Source organism: Marmota monax, unplaced genomic scaffold, assembly GCF_021218885.2.
Source record: "Marmota monax isolate L192 unplaced genomic scaffold, Marmota_monax_Labrador192_F-V1.1 WCK01_AAM20220418_F8-fsc00056, whole genome shotgun sequence".
NCBI lineage: Eukaryota > Metazoa > Chordata > Mammalia > Rodentia > Sciuridae > Marmota > Marmota monax.
In genome coordinates this window covers 7383102-7403958 of record NW_026695212.1, presented here as the reverse complement: position 1 = coordinate 7403958, position 20857 = coordinate 7383102, and the positions used below count along the sequence as shown (strand labels likewise).

The 20857-nt window shown below is 36.2% G+C and overlaps 1 protein-coding gene across 4 annotated transcripts in view; it reads left to right on the top strand.

Moving 5' to 3' along the window:
- Ptprb (protein tyrosine phosphatase receptor type B) overlaps nucleotides 1–20857 on the top strand; it is a 115947-nt gene that overhangs the window by 41692 nt on the left and 53398 nt on the right. For all 4 annotated transcript variants that reach the window (XM_046430753.2, XM_046430754.2, XM_058574636.1 and 1 more), the window contains 8 exons: nucleotides 4526–4804; nucleotides 5699–5956; nucleotides 9478–9741; nucleotides 11031–11300; nucleotides 11816–12076; nucleotides 15288–15554; nucleotides 16823–17086; nucleotides 20466–20729. In XM_046430753.2, the coding sequence (XP_046286709.1) occupies nucleotides 4526–4804; nucleotides 5699–5956; nucleotides 9478–9741; nucleotides 11031–11300; nucleotides 11816–12076; nucleotides 15288–15554; nucleotides 16823–17086; nucleotides 20466–20729 (2127 nt within the window). The remainder of the gene's footprint in view (nucleotides 1–4525; nucleotides 4805–5698; nucleotides 5957–9477; nucleotides 9742–11030; nucleotides 11301–11815; nucleotides 12077–15287; nucleotides 15555–16822; nucleotides 17087–20465; nucleotides 20730–20857) is intronic.

The window sequence follows — 20857 nt, the reverse complement described above, 5'->3', positions numbered from 1 at the left end:
TATTTTTTGTTTTTGTTACACTGAATATGCAATTCATGACATAATTTCCCTCACCAGGACAGCTGAAGTGTGGTAGAAAGAACACTCAATTTGCATTAGGTATTAGAAGCTCAGCCATAGTACCTGGCATCTATACAACATGAGTGAGTCATTTAATGTCTCTGAGACCCTGTTTTAACTTAGAAAGCAGATTGTAAGCCATGAGCTCCTATGCAGATAATGTGGAGCCTATAGTGCCTTCAAGAAAAGTTTTTGCTGTCAATCTATAGATTGACTGTACTCTTATTATTATAAGATTAAATTTATTTCTAAAATGAATCTAATCATTTCAAATTCTAAAAAGTCTTGAAATTCCTGTACCAACAAATACTAATGTTTTAATGACCATGCTGTGGTTTAAAAAAAAGTAGAAAGTAAATATTACTTGCATTTTAAATATAATTTTCTCCCTCTTTCTAAGTCACATTTTTAAAAAGGTAAAATTGATTCATTTCGGTTTAGGGATTTTTCCAACCTTTGTCTTTTTCTTTGGGAACAGAAAAATTTGTGTTAACATCAAGCCTACTTTCAAAATTCCAAGGTTTCCTGATTCTGAGAGATTCCTTCAAGTCTATCAGATAAATGCTACAGAACTTTACATTTGGCATTCCTTGTTCAGGTCTGTCTGGAGCCAAGAAGAGATGTCTTAAATGTATAGTCAAGATGAATTTTGATATATCGATCAAGATGAAAGTATTGGCTTATGGTTTTTGACAGTCCTCATATTTTGTAATACTTTATTTATTACTATGTATATGGGTGGGAAAACCCAAGAGGCTATAAATGCATGCATATGTGCAATTGATACCTCTAATTATCGACATGAATTATGCAAGTGTGGTTTTCTAATTATGTGTGATCAGAAAATTATAGGTACATAACTAAATTGTCAAGTAGCATTACAACAATCTCTCTGTACACACACACACACACACACACACACACATGAAAATCACACCCCTAATAAAAGTATCTAATTTGTATTAAATAAAATATTGGAAACTTTTTCATACAGCAGAGTCCCCAACGGGCGTAGATTAAAAAGAAGTTTGAAAACTAGTTAACTCTCACAGTATGCATAGCAATAGTGGACCCCTGCCAGCAAAGGGCTTTATCACAGTATAAATGGGGTTTTAAGTGTTTGTTTCCAGGGCAGGTTCTTGCAGCTCAGGCACTTCCCAGTCTCATTGTCCTTTGTTCTAGCGGATGTACAAAGGATTGACTGTTTTGTTTTCTGGCTCAGAGAGATTAGATAAAGTCTGCATTTCTGAACTTCACCCTCTAGGCACGCAACCTTAAAATTTATTTGTTATAGCTCTTATTTTACAGAATATATACATATATATATATATTTAATATTATAGTAGTCACTATATCATCATCTTTAATCTTTATCTCACTTGATAGTAGATATAGATGACAGGATTGATAGCTTCTGAATTACCACTAGAAGCATCTGCCCCTCTCATCCTTGTCCTTAAAATGCCACTTCAGCAAAAATGCACCATCTTTGTTGGGTGTGATCATATTGTTCTTGGGATTCGCTGCCTATTAAAATCACATGGTATTAAATGTGATTCACTGTTTTTGACAGACAAGAAAACTTTCTGGGTGGAAAACTTATCTTATTTCCTTTTATTATAACATCCTTCATTATAGGCTATTATCTAGGGTTGAAATTTTAAATAATATAGCCCTCCCTCCAAAACTAGTTTTTTTTCCAAGAACCTATAAATAAGAATCATCTTGAGAATTTTTAAATTTAGGTTAGAGTTTGAAGGTTAGTTCTAAGATTTTATCAAGGTTTTTTTTTTTTTATGGAGGAGTCAATTAAGCTATTATTTTCAAAATTCTTTGTTCAATTTTTACCTCCATTTTGTCAGTGATTCAGAGAAGAATATATTTTTATGGTCAGTAGACAGATATAAGCTCATATTATTGAATGCCCTTTGCATGACTGGTAAAAATCTCCTCTATATTTTGTTAATTCTCAAAATTCCCATGGAACATAGGTGTTGTGGTTGTCATTGGTGTTGGTGTTGGTGTTGTTATTACTGTTCTCACCAGGCATATGGAAAAGGGAAACTTAGATAGGTTAAGTAACTTGCTCAAAGTCTCTTCACTGGTAAGTGATGGTGCCAAGATTTGATTGTAGTTCTGTCTGGCTTCAAAGCCCAAGCCCGTGCTTTCCAGCACTACATGTCACTGCTTCTGATTGTAGGAATAATAATATGATATCACAGTTGCCAGATACTGTTCTAAGAGCTTTTTATATAATATTGTATTTAATCTTCCTACCAGTTCCATGAAAAAGATAGAACTATTTTCAGCCTTGCAAATAGATGAAGAAACAGAGGCCTAGGGAGATTAACCAGTTGCCCAAAGTACAGAGCTACAAAATAGGAGAATCAGATTCAAGTTCAGGTCACCATACTTTAGAACCCAGTCTTCAGGTGAAACCATCAACTGGTGTGAACCACGAAACTTTGTCTTCCAAGCTCACCTGGACTTTGGGCTGTCTTAGTAACTAGGTTGGCTTGCCCACTAATGTTCATATTATTGTTCATTATTGATATTACAAAGTGCAATGTGGCATATTTAATTTTTGCAATGTGATGTGCTTATACATAAAACATTAAAGTCATTTGATTTCATAGGTTGTACTAAGCCTAAGGTGTCTATTGCTCACTAATTGATTGTCATATGAACTGTTGGTTTCTAAGTGCTTTTTGAATATGGAGTAAAGTTGCCTTATTTATTTTGGCACTTCCATCAATCAAAAGTGAACATCTTCCTAAAACACACTTTTCTAATAAGGTCTAGAATTCCAGTTGTTATGTTGTGAGCAAAGTATAGTCTAAAAGGAAGTCCGTAAGGAAAGAGATCTCTATAACTGTGCCACTAAAGCATCTGACCTGACCCTTGAAAATTGTTCTCTAATATCCTGATCCCATTTTCTAGACCAAGAACGAAGTAGGATTTCTGAAAATGTCTTATATATAGATGTCTCTCAGTGGTTCTCTAGGTATTCAGAATAGGGACATCCTTATTTCTAAGATTCTATTCCTCACTGTACCAGAAGAATGATTGCTCACATTGACCTAGTTCCTAACCCAGAGCTGCCCTTTCCATCCCATTTCATGTTCAGTGGTGAAAATTCAACATAGGCAAAACATACCCCTCAAATTACCCATGGCTTTGAGAGTTGAAATGAAAACCTGGGTGCAAAACTTCTCTATTCTCTTCTGCTCTGGGGGCAATTTTAACATGAGCCAGAACTAAGGTTGTAAAAATCTAGGAATAATAATGAATGTTTGAAGAATCCATTCTAGTGAGCAAAGAAACCTGCCTTAGGGTCATGGTCATATCTGTATCTTTTGTGGTTGTCGATTAAAAACCACCCAAAGTTATATATAGATTGCACCAATCATCCATGACCTAGGAAAGGGAACAGTAAAAATTTCAAATTATGTGTTTGATTTATTTATTGTAAGTAACAAAATTATTTTTCAATTTATTTATTTATTATAAATGTTATGATTAATTACACAAATCAATGGGTTTCACTCTGACTTTTCCATACATTCATATATTATGCTTTAATCACATCCACCCTCCTTACTATTCTCACTTGCCCTCCCCTTTCTCCCCTTCCACTTAGTCCTCTTCCCCTTCCCTAAGAGTCCCTCTTCTACTTTCAGGTCATCTTTTCTTTTCTTTCTTTCTTTCTTTTTTTTAAGTTTCCATATATGAGAGAGAAAAAAAATGCAATACTTGTCTCTCTGTGTCTGGCTTTTTTCATTTAATATGGGGGCCTCCATTTTCCTGCAAATGGTATAATTTCATTCTTCTTTATAGCTAAATAATATTCCACTGTGTATATACCATATTTGCTTTATCCATTCATCTGTTGTTGGGCATCTTGGCTGTTTCCATAACTTGTCTGTTGTGAATAGTGCTGTAATAAACATGGCTGTGCATATATCTCTTTTGTATGATGATTTTATTCCCATCATGTACATACCCAGGAGTGGTATAGCTGGATCATACGGTAGCTCTATTATTTTAGTTCTTTGAGGAGTGCCCATAATGGTTTTCCGTAGTCACTATAGTAATTTACATTCCCGCCAATAATATCTACATTTTCTATTCGGATCTTTAGTATGGGTATTTGTCAATATTTGAAAAGGTTGCTAAGTCTGAAAACCAAAGAAAATATAATCTTGCTTAAACTTTCAAAATCAGAGCTACCTTAACAAAAGAGTTTTTTGGAAAAAGAAATTTACATGACTGATAACTCAGTAAGGTGTTTTTTTTTTTTGAAAATGAAATGATAGATTTGAAAGTGAAGCAAAATGACAACGTGTTTTGCAGGCAGAAGATTATTTAATATTTTTAATGAAGATGAATCTGGATTGCAGCAATATAAGCAGTTATTTGAGGAAATCTTCAAGCTGTGTTCTCTTTCTTGGTGTTTGTCCTGCAGATCCTTTACCACCTGCTAGGTTTGGAGTCAGTAAAGAGAAGACTACTTCAACCAGCCTGCATGTTTGGTGGACTCCATCTCCTGGAAAAGTCACCTGGTATGAGGTGCAGTTATTAGATGATAATAACCAAAAGATGCAAGGTGTCCAAATTCAAGGAAGTACATCACGGAATGAACACACATTTTTAAACCTCACTGCTGGTAATTATTATAATGTTGCCATCACAGCTGTCTCTGGAGAGAAACGTTCCTCTACAGTTTATACCAATGGGTCAACAGGTAAGACCTGTATTGTCCATAGTTCATAGTCTATGATGCATTTGAGGTTATAAGTTATTCAAGGAATGGGAATGAGAATGCTCTTCAGATCATAAATAAATTAACTAACTAGCCCTTTGAAAGGAGGTAGTGTGATATAGTGGAAAGACCAGACTGAATATAGGATGTGTGACTTTGATGCTGGCTTATTGGGAAAACTTGAATAAGTGATGAAACTTCTCTGATTTGGATTTATTCTCTAGTTTAAAATGGAGATGCTCCCTTCTACCTCCTCCAATTCAAACTCCAGGCAACAGGATTTTCTGCCTTATTTTCTGTTTGTGCCATAAAACTTGTTTTATAAATGTTTTTCTCCTTTGTGTATTCTTCTTAAATAACATCAAGTCATGATGTGTTCTACATGTTCCTATGTCTGAAACAAATCTTTGCTTCCATGATGTGGGGAGAAATAAGACATGGAGTGTACCCACATGGTGTCCACAGCTGTTTATCACCTTCCAGAAAGTACATGTCTTTCATACCATCCACTCTTCCCTCATTCATTCTCTCTTGTTTTATCTCCCTCTCTTTCCACTTTTCATCTCCTCTGCTTCTTTCCTTTGTCTCTTCCACTTACTGCTATGCCATGTTGTACTTCATTGGCAAAAACTACCTTGATACCTATTAAATAGGTGAGATAGACAAGTTCACCTATGATGTAGCTTTGGGCTGTAGACTTTGAAGAGCATTAATCAAGGTCCCATGAATTCCAGAGTGCTATTATTTATTATTGCTGTTATACAAGTTAAGATATACCCAAAGCATTAGTGAATATGTGATTTCTTATTAAATGTGTCTATGTCTTCTCTAAGGGCATTATGAATGACATTTTGGACATGCGTTTTGTCCCACTAGTGCCATCTCCAGTGAAAGATATTGGTATTTCATCAAAAACTAATTCTCTCCTGATTTCCTGGTCCCATGGTTCTGGAAATGTGGAACAATACAGGCTGATGCTAATGGATAAAGGGATCCTAGTCCATGACAGTATTGTGGACAAACTCGATACCTCCTATACTTTTCATGGGCTGATACCTGGCCACATCTACAACCTCACTATTGTGACTATGGCTGCAGGACTGAAGAACTACAGGTGGAAATTAGTCAGGACAGGTAAGTACCCCTTCCCTAGCTGAACAAGAATAAAGGTCACATCAAGTTTTAATCAAGTTTATTAAGTTATTTGAATAACAATGGTATAGGAAAAATTGAAATTCCTGTAAGTTATAAAAAGACCTTCATATATATCTACTTTTCTATGTAGAAAAATGAAGGAGTAGCTTTTATTCTAATGTTGAGGGTTGTCCTTGGCAACATTTTGAAGGAAACAAAGCTGATACAGTCCCCGTTTTTCTTTTTAGTGCACCCATCTCCTCCCTAAGGATTCCTGCTTCTGTCTCTGAAGCAAGCACCTATGTCTTTGTGACATTACTCACACTGAAACAGGATTCCTTCTCTCAGTGTCACATATAGACCTACTTCCAAGTGAAAGTCACTTCCGAAATCCTTTATCCACAAATACCTGCCCTAGGACTCAACACCACAGGACATAGTTTCCCAGCTACTCTAGACTGATCAACTAATCTGTGCCAAGTATTAATAGTTCTTTCATTCACCCAACCAATATTTATTGATTGTAAACTGCTAGGCATCACTGATCATAATAACAGCTAAGACAGGCAATCGTTGCCCTGATGGAGCTCACATTCAAGTGCATGAAGTAAATTCAAATGCTTCTAGTGGATCTAATGTGTTAATAAATCCCACTTCTCCATCAATTGTCTAATTTTAAGATAAAAATCTAAAATTATTTAGTTACTTGGAAATTACTCCTATGAAGAAAGTTTCTGAAACTATAAGAAGTTGGTGGGAAAGATACTAGAGACACCTGTACATTTATATAGTTTTATAGCATATTTCAAAGATAAATAGACATTTTTGAAAAAAATACCATGTATCTTAAGAGTTACTTATGGAGATAAAAACAAATTGTACTTCTGCCCTTGCAAAGTCAGTATGCTATGCCCATTCTTTTTATTATTTTGTAACTTGTCTTAATTAGTTATACATAACAGTAGAATGCATTTATGCACTTTGATATATCATACATAGATGGGATATAATTTCATATTTTTTCTGAGTGTACATGTTAAAGAATCACATTGGTCATGGAGTCATAAAGTAATAATGTCTGTTTTGTTTTACTATCCTTCCTAGCCCCATATTCCCTCCTCTGCCCTCCTTTCACTTGTCTCTACCTAATCTAAGGTAACTCTATTCACCTCTAGTGTCCTGTGCCCCTTATTGTGAATTAGCATCTGGATATTAGAGAAAACATTTGGCCTTCAGTGTTTGGGGATTGACTTATTTTGCTTAGCATGATATTCTCCAACTCCATCCATTTGCTGGCAAATGCCATAATTTCATTCTTCTTTAAAACTGAGTAATATTCCATTAAATAAATATACCACATTTTCTTTATACATTAATCTATTGAAGGACACCTACGTTGGTTCCATAGTTTAGCTATTGTGAATTGAGCTGCTATAAACATTAACATGGCTGCATTACTACAGTATGCTGATTTTAAGTCCGTTGGGTGTAAACCAAGCTGTGGGATAGCTGGGTCAAATGGTGGTTCCATTCCAAGTTTTCTGAGGAATCTCCATACTGCTTCCCATAATGGTTGTACCAACATGCAGTCCCACCAGCAATGTATGAGTGTATCATTTTTCCCACATCCTTGTTAACATTTATTGTTGTCAATATTCTTGATGATTGCCATTCTGACTGGAGTGAGATGAAATATTAGTGTAGTTTTGATTTGCATTTCTCTAAATGCCAGAGATGTTAAACACTTTTTCATATATTTGTTGATTGGTTGTATTTCTTCTTCTGTGAAGTGTCTGTTCAGTTTCTTTTCCCATTTATTGATTGGGTTATTTGTTTTTTGGTGTTAAGGTTTTTTTGTTGTTGTTTTACTTTGCTTTCAGTTTATTTTATTTTATTTTGTTATATATATGACAGAAGAATGCATTATAATACATGTTACACATATAGAGTACTATTTTTCATATCTCTGGTTGTACACAAAGTGAGTCATACCATTCTTGTCTTCATACATGTATTTATGGTATATGTCCATCTCATTCCACCATCTTCCCTGCCTCATTACCCCTCCCTTCACCTCCTTCCCCCTTTCCCCTTTGCCTTATTTAGAGTTCATCTAATCCTCCCATGCCTCCCCCATGATGAATCAGCATCCTTAAATCAGAGAAAACATTTTGCCTTTGTTTTTCTTGGGATTGGCTTACTTCACTTAGCATTATATTCTCTAACTCTATCCATTTACCTGCAAATGCCATGATTTCATTCTCTTTTAATGCTGAATAATATTCCATTGTGTATATATACCACAATTTCTTTATCCATTCATCTACTGAAGGGCATCTAGGTTGGTTCCACAATTACCTGTTGTAAATTGTGCTGTTATAAACATTAATGTGGCTGTGTCTCTGTAGTATGCTGTTTTTAAGTCCTTTAGGTATAGACTGAGGAGTGGGATAGCTGGGTCAAATGGTGGTTCCATTCCAAATTTTCCAAGGATTCTCCGTACTGCTTTCCATATTGACTACACCAATTTGCAATATCACCAGCAATGTATCAGTGTGCATTTTCCCCCACATCCTAGCAAACACTTGTTGTTTGTGTTCTTAATAGCTGCCATTCTGACTAGAGTAAGATTAATGCTTTATCAGAGGCGCACCTGTTAAAGATTGTCTCCCAATCTGTAGGCTTTCTTCTCACATTATTGTTTTCTTTGCTGAGAAGAAGATTTTTAATTTGAGTTGGTTCCATTTATTGATCCTTGATTTTACTTCTTGTGCTTTAGGGGTCTTGTTAAGGAAATCATATCCTAGGTGAAGGATATGGTAAAGATTTGGGCCTACTTTCTCTTCTATTAGGTGCAGGGTCTCTATTCTAGTGCCTAAGTCTTTGATCCACTTTGAGTTGATTTTTGTGCAGGGTGAGAGATAGAGATTTTATTTCATTTTACTACATATGGATTTCCAGTTTTTCTAGCACCATTTGTTGAATAGTATACCCATTCTTAATGAAACCATATTATGCCATTAATGGGATCCAAAATTATGGCATGTGCAAGAGGTTAAAAAAAAATACAGCAATCCATGGATCAACCTGTTTATTAAGTACTGGATATTATTGATGAGAAGAAATTAATCAAACGATAGACCTCTATTGTTAATAGTGTTTCAGAAGACTGCATTAAAAAATTTCAGAGCTGGACAGAACTACTTTAGGACCAGGATTTATTTACCAGCAAGGAACACTAGATGCAGAGAGAGCTGTCCGGAATCCTGAGGAGAGCTGTCCGGAATCCTGAGGAGAGCTGGCCAAGTCCCAGCCAGAATGCAGCCTCCTGACTGCCAGGTTGTGCTCTTGCCATGAGGTTGCCTTCATTGGGTTTACAATATTATTTTTGTCTCTCAAAGCAATTGTTTTCTTCTGATCAAGGAGTATGCCTTGCAGGAATTAAAATATAGGTCAGAATTTAGCCACAGGAATGGTAAGATATCCTGAGTAAAATCTCTTTTCCATTCTTTGCTAATTAGCTCCCATGGAAGTCTCAAATTTGAAGGTGACAAATGATGGCAGTTTGACCTCTCTAAAAGTCAAATGGCAAAGACCTCTTGGAGATGTGAATTTCTACAACGTGACCCTGTCTCACCAAGGGACCATCAAGGAATACAAAGTATTAGCACCTCAGGTCATTGAAACTCACTTTAAAGACTTAGCCCCTGGACGACTTTATCAAGTTACCATCAGCTGTATTTCTGGTGAACTCTCTGCTCAGAAGATGGTAATGGGCAGAACAGGTGAGTCTTGGGCTCCAGAACTTCCTTTATTGCCCAAGTCCTCTTCTGATTCATCTTAGAATAAGAAAAAATAAGACAAAATTAAAAAGGATGGAAGCTCCTTCTCCTACCTAGGAAGTAGGAGCTACATGACTGGGAGTGTCTGTGGGCCAGGGTCCAACAGACAGAGTAAAGCAGAGGCTAACTGCATTTTTTGAGTAATTTAAGCAAATGTATTTGGATTCCTGAATGCTCTGCCTATTTTCACTGTTCTATGCTTTTTTCATGTCAATCACTTGAGTAACTTAAATACATTAACATTGATATCAGTAAAAAAAGACACTTCTGATCCATTCTTATAATGAGGATCACTTAGCACTTAAACATGTTTTCCATAAATTTAGTAATTTATGGCATGTATGCAGTGCTTTAACTATATTATTGTTAAAATGTTTGAGACATTTGCCTTTAAGGCAGAGTTCTGCAAACTATTCCCTGTGGTCAAGTCTGATTGATGGCTTGTTTTTGTCTTGCCCCAAGCTAATGAGTGGTTTTTATATATTTAGAGGATTGTAGAAACAAACAAAAACACCAAGAAAAATATGAGATACAGACCATATGTGACCTGCAAAGCCTGAAGTATTTACCATCTGGTCCAACCTTTGCTTAAAAGAGGCTGCATTTTAATCACACAGATGTAGAGTACACAGCTGGAAGGAGGAAGAGTAGCTGCAGGGAATTTTCAGTTAAGACAGGGGGGATATGAGTTCTGAACTTGAAGAGCCACAAATGCAAGTGAAGCACTTGACATTTTATTCTGTAATTTTTTTAAAGAAAACTTGAGTGTTTAGAAGCAAAGGAATAATATGATCAAAGGAATAATAATATTTCAAGAATATTATTCTTTTCATTTGGAAAAGAGGAACATTTCATGACCACAATATCCAGTATCTCTTCCAGAAGATGCCACATCTGTCAATGTCACCATCATTAGATGCAATGTCATTATTTTCTCTAGGGAAAGCATGTAATCAATAAAAAACGGCATTCATATCCCTCTATTGTTAATAGTGTTCCAGAAGACTGCATACCTGTTAATTTACTAAAATGGTTTTAGCATACATTTCTTGAGTGTCAGATGTTTCCAGAATGAGAAAGGAATACTCCCTTGTCCTCCATGGTCATCAAGAGGGGATAGCAGTCTTTTGAATTGCAAATATTGTATGTCCCATCTACTGTTACCCATGAAAGGCAAATGAATATTTTTACTTAGGTTTTTAACACCTTCTTTTTGACATTTTATTGTTTAGTTCCAGACAAAGTTAGGAACCTAGAGGCAAACAACAATGGTTGGATGAGGTCCCTCATGGTGAGCTGGTCGCCCCCTTCTGGAGACTGGGAGCAGTATCGTATCCTGCTCTTCAATGACTCTGTGGCACTGCTCAACACCACTGTGGGAAAGGAGGAAACACAGTATGTCATGGATGGTGTGGGGCTCATACCCGGAAGACAGTATGAGATAGAAGTCATCGTTGAGAGTGGAAATATGAAGAATTCTGAACGTTGCCAAGGCAGGACAGGTAAGCAAATATGAAGGTGTTCATGACTCATGGATATATCCTTTCCTTCCCAAGTAACCCAGGAAACTGCCAATGTCATATCCCAGTGTTCACTGAATTTGAGACTTAAATGGCTTGAGCATTTGGTCTTTCAAAACTGTGGGGTTAACACATGCTTCACTCCACCTAAATACTCATAGATTTTTCTTGATGGTTTTGTGGATGACAAGATTGTACTAAATATTTTTGTATCACAAAATACACAGGAAGAGATAAACTCTAATTGAGTTACCTAAGATCAAAAATAAATGATTCTGTAGGTGTTGTGCAACAATATTTTTTTGAATTTTTATTTCTGGTTATGTTACATGGCAGAGTTTTTGTGGTAAACCTTTTTTATTCTAAAGTGCTTAAGTATTCAGAATAGAAATGTTGAACCAGAACTTTTGAGGTTGGAAGAGAACAGTTCCTTAAAAAATACTCTGTGTGTGCATCTGAGCTAATCAATGACTCACCTCATCGTTACTTTTCCTCAGTTCCCCTGGCTGTCCTTCAGCTTCGGGTCAAACATGCTAACGAAACTTCACTGGGCATCATGTGGCAGACCCCCGCTGCAGAGTGGGAGAAATACATCATCTCTCTAGCCGACAGAGACCTCTTACTCATCCACAAGTCGCTCTCCAAAGATGCCAAAGAATTCATTTTTACTGATCTGGTACCTGGACGAAAATACACAGCTACGGTCACCAGTATTAGTGGAGACTTAAAAAATTCCTCTTCGATAAAAGGAAGAACAGGTAATAATCTTTATACATCTTAGATTTTACAATGTACTGTCTGATGAATTATTTAACATTCAATTTACAAATGTTCATTAAGTACCATGTTTTATGGATTTCTAATGTGTTTGCTGTTTTACCAAATTCAACTCTTATCTTCATTACTCCCTTCTTTCTATTTTGCTTGGGTTTATTTTTTGTTAAAATTGAAACAGAGTAGAGAATAACCCTCCGGTGGAATGCTTTTTAACAAAACAGAGCAAAGAAATAGGGCAGCACTGAGAAGAGAGTATGGTACACAGAAGTGTGTTAGATTTTCGTCACTGTGACAAAATACCTGAGAAAATCAACATAAATCTAGAAAGATTTATTTTTCAGTCCATTGTCATTTGGCTCCATTGCTCTGATCCTTTGGCAAGGCAGATTATTATGGCAAGAAGTACTCACCTCATGGCAGCCAGGAAGCAAAGAGAGAGGGCAAGAAAGGGGCCAGGGACAAGATATATCCTTCTAGGGCACTCTCCTTGTGACCTACTTCCTTGAACAAGGCCCTACTTCCTGTAGTTTCCACCACCTCCCAATAGTCCATTCAATTATGAATCCATCAATGGATTAATCTATTGATGAGCTCAGAGTCCCCATGATCCTATTACTTCCCCAAGACTCCACCCCTTACATATGTGTGTGTGTGTGTGTGTGTGTGTGTGTGATTAGCTATGCTGCCCAGGCTGGCCTTGAACTCCTGAGCTTAAGCAATCCTCCTGCCTCAGCTTCCTGAATAGCTGGGACTACAGGCCTGTGCCACCATGCCCAGCTACGCTGTCAAATTTTACATTCCCATCAGCAATGTATGAGCATTCCCGTTCCTCCACATCCTCAGCAGTACTAGGTTTGGTCACTTCATTTGTTTGTTTGTTTTAAAATTAAGCCATTCTAGTACGTCCTTGGTATCACATGTGGTTTTAATTTGCCCTTTCATAATTTCTAAGGGCTTTGTGAATCCTTTTGTATGCTTATTCACCTCTGTTTATCTTCTTTGGGAAAGTTTCAGTTCAAATGTTTTACCTGCTTTTCAATAGAAATTTTTTGCTTCCTTATCATTGAGGGTTTTTTTTAATATTATTTTTGTTAGTTGTTAATGGATCTTTATTTTATTCATTTTTTTATATATGGTGCTAAGAATCGAACCCAGTGCCTCACACATTCAAGACAAGTACTGTACCATTGAGCCACAACCCCAGCCCTGTCATGGAATGTTAAGAGTTCTTTGTCCTAGACACAAGTCTTATGTCAGAAATATGTGTTGAAAATGCTTCCTTCCAGTCTGTGGCTTGTTTCTTCATGATAGTAGGAGTGTCTTTTACTAAATAGAAGTGTTTAATTTTGGTCTCCCATTGATCAGTTCTTACTGATCATGCATTTGGTATCCAACTAAAAAACCTTTGCTTAACATAAGATCACAAATATTTTTTTTCCCTAGAAGATTTATAGTTTATACTTTAAATGTAGGTTTATGAACCATTTTGAGTTGATTTTTATATATGGTATGAGATATGGGTTGAGGTTTCATTTCTTTGTATAAGAAATGAAATAATTTCTAAGAAAATAATGTATCTAATAATTGCAGAACTATTTGTTGAAAAGACTGGCCTTTCTCCACTAAATTGCCTTTGAATCTCTGTAAAACAAATCGACTAATATATACATATGTAAATACATATATGCAGACATATGTATATGTATTTGTATATACATATATATACATAGATACATACAAATACATATACATATAACTGCATATATGTATATACATAAATGTGTACATTTTTACACACATATACTTCCCCTCACCATTGGTCTATTTTGAACTTTCAGTTCTGCACCATCACGTCTTGTTTCAGCCTCTTGCCAGTCATGCTATCTTGATTCATTTAGCTTTCTAGTGAAATTGGGTGATATTAGTCCTCCAACTTTGTTCCCTATTTCAAAATTGTTTTGGTATTATAGTTCCTTTGCTTGCCATATAAAATTTCAAATTGGAAAGGAACTTCGGATCCATATTATAGTAGCATTTTTATTGAATATGTTTGTATCTTAGTGAACTTTGAGGAGGAGTGTGCTAGAGTTTTGATCTCTTTGATTATTATAATTTAAGGAAGAAGAACAAATTAAAACATCTCTCAATAGAGTGCCAACTTCAATATCTGTGTAAAAGATTTGCTAATGGATAGGCAGAAAGCAACGATAATTGCTAATTAGAAAAGGGTCAAAAGTTTAGGGGTTAGACAGATCTAGCCTTGAACCCCAGGTTTATTATTTGTCAACACTGTGTGATAAAAGCTTTAAAATTTACATTTAATGGTCTTTGGTTTTCTCATTAGTAAAGAGAATCAACTTTATAGTGTTTTGAATGAGCTATCAAATAATACAACCTCTATAATACATTCAGCCCATAACTGGTGCATGGTAGATATTCAATAGTTGTTATGATCATCATCATTATTTTAATGAGCATATATAAATTTATATATATGTTCATACATGGACACTGCATAATTTGGTAGACTTCAAATTATCATTATTTTAATATATAATAGTGTGGTTTATATTATTGTAGGATTTTTGGGTATAATAATAATAGATCTGAGAATGTGCCAGTAAAGAAGCAACCAGTTTGCTAAACCATAACATAATCACTGGGTTGAAAGGATTTCCTAATACCACCTATATTAACCCTTGGCTTAAAGTGATCTCATGGCTTTGAGTTCTCATGGGTTAAGAAAAGAGAAAAGCATAGAAGCCTTGCATCATGTACAAACAGAAGAATGAGAAGTTATACTCCATTTATGTATGATATGTCAAAATGCATTCTACTGTCATGTATAACTAATTAGAATAAATTTTAATAAGATTTTAAGAAGAAGCCTTCAAATACAGCAGCCTTCACTATTTAAAATTTAAAATCAAATGGTTTAGTAAGTAAGCATCTCATCCTTGCATCCTAAATAATTTTTATTTCCTATCTAAACCACTTTTTCAAAGTAGTAGAGTCCCTGTATAGGAGCACTTCTCATATGCCGTAGGAAGTAGAGCTGAGGGTCTATAGCTAAAACAAACAAATTCATTTTTAGTGCTCTCAAGTCTGTCTCCATTTTTTGGCCCACTTTAATTACAGTTTCTTAGAGTAACTAAGTGTCATTTGTTTTGTCTTTGGTCTACTGTGTTTTAGTACCTGCCCAAGTAACTGGCCTGCATGTGGCCAACCAAGGGATGACCAGTAGTCTATTTACCAACTGGACTGAGGCCCTGGGAGACATAGAATTCTACCAAGTCTTACTGATCCATGAAAATGTGGTCATCAAAAATGAAAGTGTTCCCAGTGAGACCAACAAATACAGCTTCCACTCTCTGAAATCAGGCAGCCTTTACTCCGTGGTGGTAACAACAGTGAGTGGAGGGATTTCCTCCCGACAAGTGGTGGTGGAAGGAAGAACAGGTAAGATGCAACATGTTTGTATTTGTAGCTTACGAAGATCTGAGTCCATAGTCCCCCATCACAGAATTATTTAAACATCCTAAAGACAGACCCAGTTAAGTGTATCTTAGAAGCTAGGAAGTATCCATATACATGGATAAACATTAGCAAAGTTGTTCAGTAAGGTGTATATAATTTTTTATGTAAGTAGGCTTTGGGGCTTAACTCACAAATAACAGTAAAATTAGAAGGATTCTCGGAAGTCAAATTCCGCCTTTATATGCCATATTCTGGTATATTGACAATTACATAAAAATATTGAGCTGAGGTTAATCAACTAATGATGAAAACAGTAGTGCAGTTCATATATTCTGTGGGATTTTGTTCTGGTATTCACGAATGGCAGTACTATTTACTAACACTTACTTCTGATACATAGCACAAATGTTATTTTATACCATGGTTACTAATTTACCATCTGTCTATTTCTAGTCAGGAAGCTCCTTGAAGGTATCCACACTTTCTATTTTCATATACTTGACAAATAGTAGGTTCTCAGTAAAAGTTTGTGGCGTTTGGTCCCCAAATGACATAAGGAAACGATTATAGTTGACACCTTTCCAGAAAGGTTGTCTCCATCACAGCTGTATGCCCACATTTGGTCCAGTTTCCAGACTTACTGCATCCAGAGTAGGCTTTGAGGCTTATATCTTGCCACTAGAGGGCAGGAAATACTTTGCAAAGGGAGAACACAGTACCACCACCACCACCCCTCCCCAGCCCCGGTTATGTTAGCTGTCAAACTCCCCAGGAATAAATGATTTCTTCACATGAAGATTGAAGGTATCCCAAAACCTACACACTTGAGAAAAGCTGTTCATTCTCCACCTTTTCCCTCAAACATCTGTGCTTTAGTGAAGAGTTTGGTTCAGGTTGATTCATTTGGATTGTTGAAATGTCTGTTCCCTTTCCTATAGGGGATTTCTTACCACATTCACATAAAAATGCCTCCACTGAAAATACTTTACACACAGCAACCCCATAAAAGTGCAGTAGCGGCATCCTTGTATTTATGAGGCATCGGAAAGTTTCCTTGAATTTTTATTTTGGTTAGCCTTCTGACGTAGGAGCACTCAGCTGCTAGAAGCTAAAGTAAAATCCTCACACTTCCTTGACCTCTTCTGTAATCACATTAGCTCTCCTCAGATCATGGTTTCTGCTGACCACAAAGATGACTTGGACTTTTGATCATTTTCCTTTTTAAATTTTCTCCTCTTTTAAAATTACAGTCCCTTCCAGTGTGAGTGGCATGACGGTGAACAATTCAGGTCGTAATGACTACCTCAGTGTTTCCTGGCTGCCAGCGCCTGGAGACGTGGATAACTATGTGGTGACCCTCTCCCACAACAGCAGGGTGGTTCAGTCCCTGGTCATTGCCAAGTCTGTCAGTGAGTGTTCCTTCAGCTCCCTCACCCCAGGCCGCCTCTACAATGTGACCATAACTACAAGGAGTGGCAAGTATGAGAATCATTCCTTCAGCCAAGAGCGGACAGGTAAGGGTGTGTGAAGGTACAGGGCTCCATAAGAACCAATAGGTTATATGGCTCAGGCATCACAGAGCTGTGACAATCCTGTTATGCTAGGATAAAAGGCAATTGAGATCACAAACTCCTTATGGAGAATTTGGATTTTAACCCAAGAAACTCCCTATGTGAGTAGACATGACCTGTAGAGGAAGATAAACACAATTTTTGTTAGAATTCACATTCTATTCAAATCGTTTAACAAGTATTTCTATTTAGGGAGTCTTTTTAGTTGCAATGACCTGGTTTACATATGTTAACTAATCCTTAGAAACTCCTTCTTGAGGCAGTTGTTAGGATTCCCATTTTATAGATCAGGAAACCAAGGTTCAGGGAGAGTTAAGTAACTTGTCCAACTGTTTAACTTATTAAACAGCCACTAAGTTTTAGATCCTGGATTTAAACCTTGTTCTGATTGACTCCAGAACCTACAAAGCTCCCTGTTCTAAAATCCTTTCTAAAGTGTCTGTTGGTCAAGACAACTATTCATCCTTTCTCACAGAAGGTGAAAATGTGAACCTTTATAGTTCTGAGACTAGGGAGCAGAAATCTTAGCAAATGAATGTCAGGTCTTTCATGTGCTAGAAAGAACTAAATATAGACAGCTACCGTTTTCCCAATATATTTAGGCTTTCTGGGGTTTACATCTGAGTTTTTGCTTAAGGTTGACGTCACTATTTTGTCAAATCTTTTCTACTGAGCTCTGGGTTGATTTTCACATTTAAAAATTCTCTTTCTCCATGATGATCTGGGACGATGGGCATCATCCTGTTACCTGGCACAGAGTCCAGGGCCTGGTAGGCACTCAATAAGTATTTGTTGAACTAATAATCAGAAATCACTTATATCGGGGATTTCACCTGGTGGCCCTGGGTGGACTTTAAAAGTGTAGTAACTCATGAAGTTGTTGGGGATAAGAAGGATATGTGCATTTATCTGGGGAGAGAATTCCTGGTTAGTATCAGATTTCATAGTAAAGAACCATGGATTTACCTTGTTACCAGAAAACTGGCATTAAATGTGTCCTTAGAATGATGTAATCCCATCTTCTTATCCAAAGATAAAATCCCAGAGAGAAAGTGTGACTTCTCCAAGGTCACATGGCTGTGACCAGTATCGGAGTTCCGCCATTACATCATGCCATACCTGAAAGCTCTCGTGGGCATATAAAGAGGTTATTCCTACCCTCATATCATTTGAAGTCTAATCATTCTGATAATCACAATGATAGCTTAGATCTGAAAAGCTGATTTCTTCTCACAAAGTAATCGTATGTCACTGTCTCCTATTAATCAACTCAGATCCTAAAAATCACTAGAAATTAAAGAAGATTGTCACCCAACTTCTAACCCCTTGCTACCTATAAACACCAGTTCATTCATGAGCATTCCCTATCCCTTTGACATTAACATTGCAATGCTTTTTGCTAAGAGTGCTTCTAAATGTAAGAAAAGTGATCCTCGATTCAAAGCACTCTCTTGACTCTGAACAGCATGAGCTTGAATTTGGTGCATGACTAATGGAGGCAAATGATTCTAACTGGAAAGTCATGTCAGAGTTGTTGTCTTGTTGATTTTGCCTGGTTATCTTAATTCCCTTTTCCTTTCCTAATGACCTTCTCCTACATTTTGAGTGAAAATACCAATATTTCTAGTTCTGTATCTCCTCATCTCATCGTGCATCAAAGCTCTTCTCACAAATTACCTCTTGTTCCACCTGGAGAGCACCTTATTGACTTAGCATGGTATTCAGCCTAGTTTTTCTTCCTGTAATAATTGCTTCACCTTCAGTAAATTGACTGGATCATTGACCTTTCTTAGCTCACCCATACAGTGTCAATTCAGAATTTCACCTTAACTCTGGTGAGACCAAATTCTAGCAACAGTGTAACTGGCTTGAGGTGAATGTCATAGCATACCTGTCCTTGCTGTATATCTGTGGTGAGCTATGTTCTAATATAAAACTAAACAGTAAATATAATCCAACAAAGGATGTTAATGCAGTTTTTAAGTGTGAAAAGCATCATGAAAAAATATAGCTTAGATACCAAAATACTGAAGTTTCTGGATCATTTGGGAAAAAATAGAATATTTGAACACAGGTTTGGCATGTGGTCAAAGCAGAAATCCTTTAATGTATACCAAGCCACATACAGAGGTTTTACAGGCCTAGAGGACATGATAAAATTGGGACATAAGTTTAGTATGCTGGACCTAAGTTTATGCCTCTTTTCAATGCCCCTTCTCATGAATATTTATAATGTCTGGTTATAGCCAGACAGAAATGAATCTGTGATCTACTAGTAAAGCAAAATTCAACTCCAAATGAAAAAATGAGAATATCCTTAATATCATGCTTTAAATACCGTATTGCCTTATTTACAGTGTTCTTAGTAATATGCATTTATCTATTCATTGATTGAGGGGAAAAACTGTGTTTGCTTATGTATTTATTGTGGAAATTCAGATACACAGAATAGCATTAATTATAATTCTTGACTCAGAAAAATATGCATTAACCGTCATTATTTTTTGTCATTATTGTTTTTTCTTTGTCATGGTTCTAGGAATTGAACCCACAGCCTTGCACATGCTAGGCAAGCACTCTACCCTTGAGCTACCTCCTCAGTCACGTTTATTTTTTTGACATTTAGTTAATAATGTTTTATAATTTAAGATGTACATGAGAAACTACTACAAAAGTTGAAAGCTAGGACTTTGACAATGATCTGTATCAAATCATGTGGCTTCCACCCCATTAATCATTCCAAGGTAACCAGTATCTTAACTCACATTTACGTCTCACTTACTTCCATCTTACATAGTTTTATTGCATTTATGTACAGTTCTAAATTTTAAAATTTTAGTGTCTTTAACATTGTAAAATACAGTATGTATTTTTAAAATTTTAGTGTCTTTAACATTGTAAAATACAGTATGTAATCTTTTAGGGACTTAATTTTTTTCATGTATTATATTTATAAGATTCATTCATATTTTGTGTCTTGATGTTAAAGGCAAGAAAGCTACATCTTTGTGTTTTAAATTAAATAGAAGACATTAATCATGACATGTTTCACTGTGTATACACAATAAATCATTATCCAATCTTATAAGTACCATTTTGTATGGGCAAACAAGAGGATTAGAATATGTTCATCAGGTTATGTTAAAAGATCCATTTAATCACCCCAACGGGTCTTTCCCCTTGAGATTCATGATCAAGAGGTCTAAGATTTTTCTTTTAAATGCATACAGTAAAAATCTAGTCACTTTATTTTATTGTCCCAAATGGATCTGATCAATTGCTAACTCAGAATCACTAAGTCTTTCACTGTTCTCTGTTTCAGTGCCTGACAAGGTCCAAGGAGTCAGTGTTAGCAACTCGGCCAGGAGTGACTACCTAAAGGTGTCCTGGGTGCATGCCACTGGAGACTTTGATCACTATGAAGTCACCATCAAAAACAAAAACAACTTCATTCAAACCAAGAGCATTCCCAAGTCGGAAAATGAGTGTATATTTGTTCAGCTAGTCCCTGGACGGTTGTACAGTGTCACCGTTAGTACAATAAGCGGCCAATATGAAGCCAGTGAACAAGGAAATGGAAGAACAAGTACGTGAAAAATTTGCAAAATCTTTTTTTTTTTATTGGACAGGAAGGTCACTGAGTAAATAATATATCTGAGCCTCGCATTTTCTCCACTTACTGATTAGTAAATTGCATTCCCACTGAGTCTTACT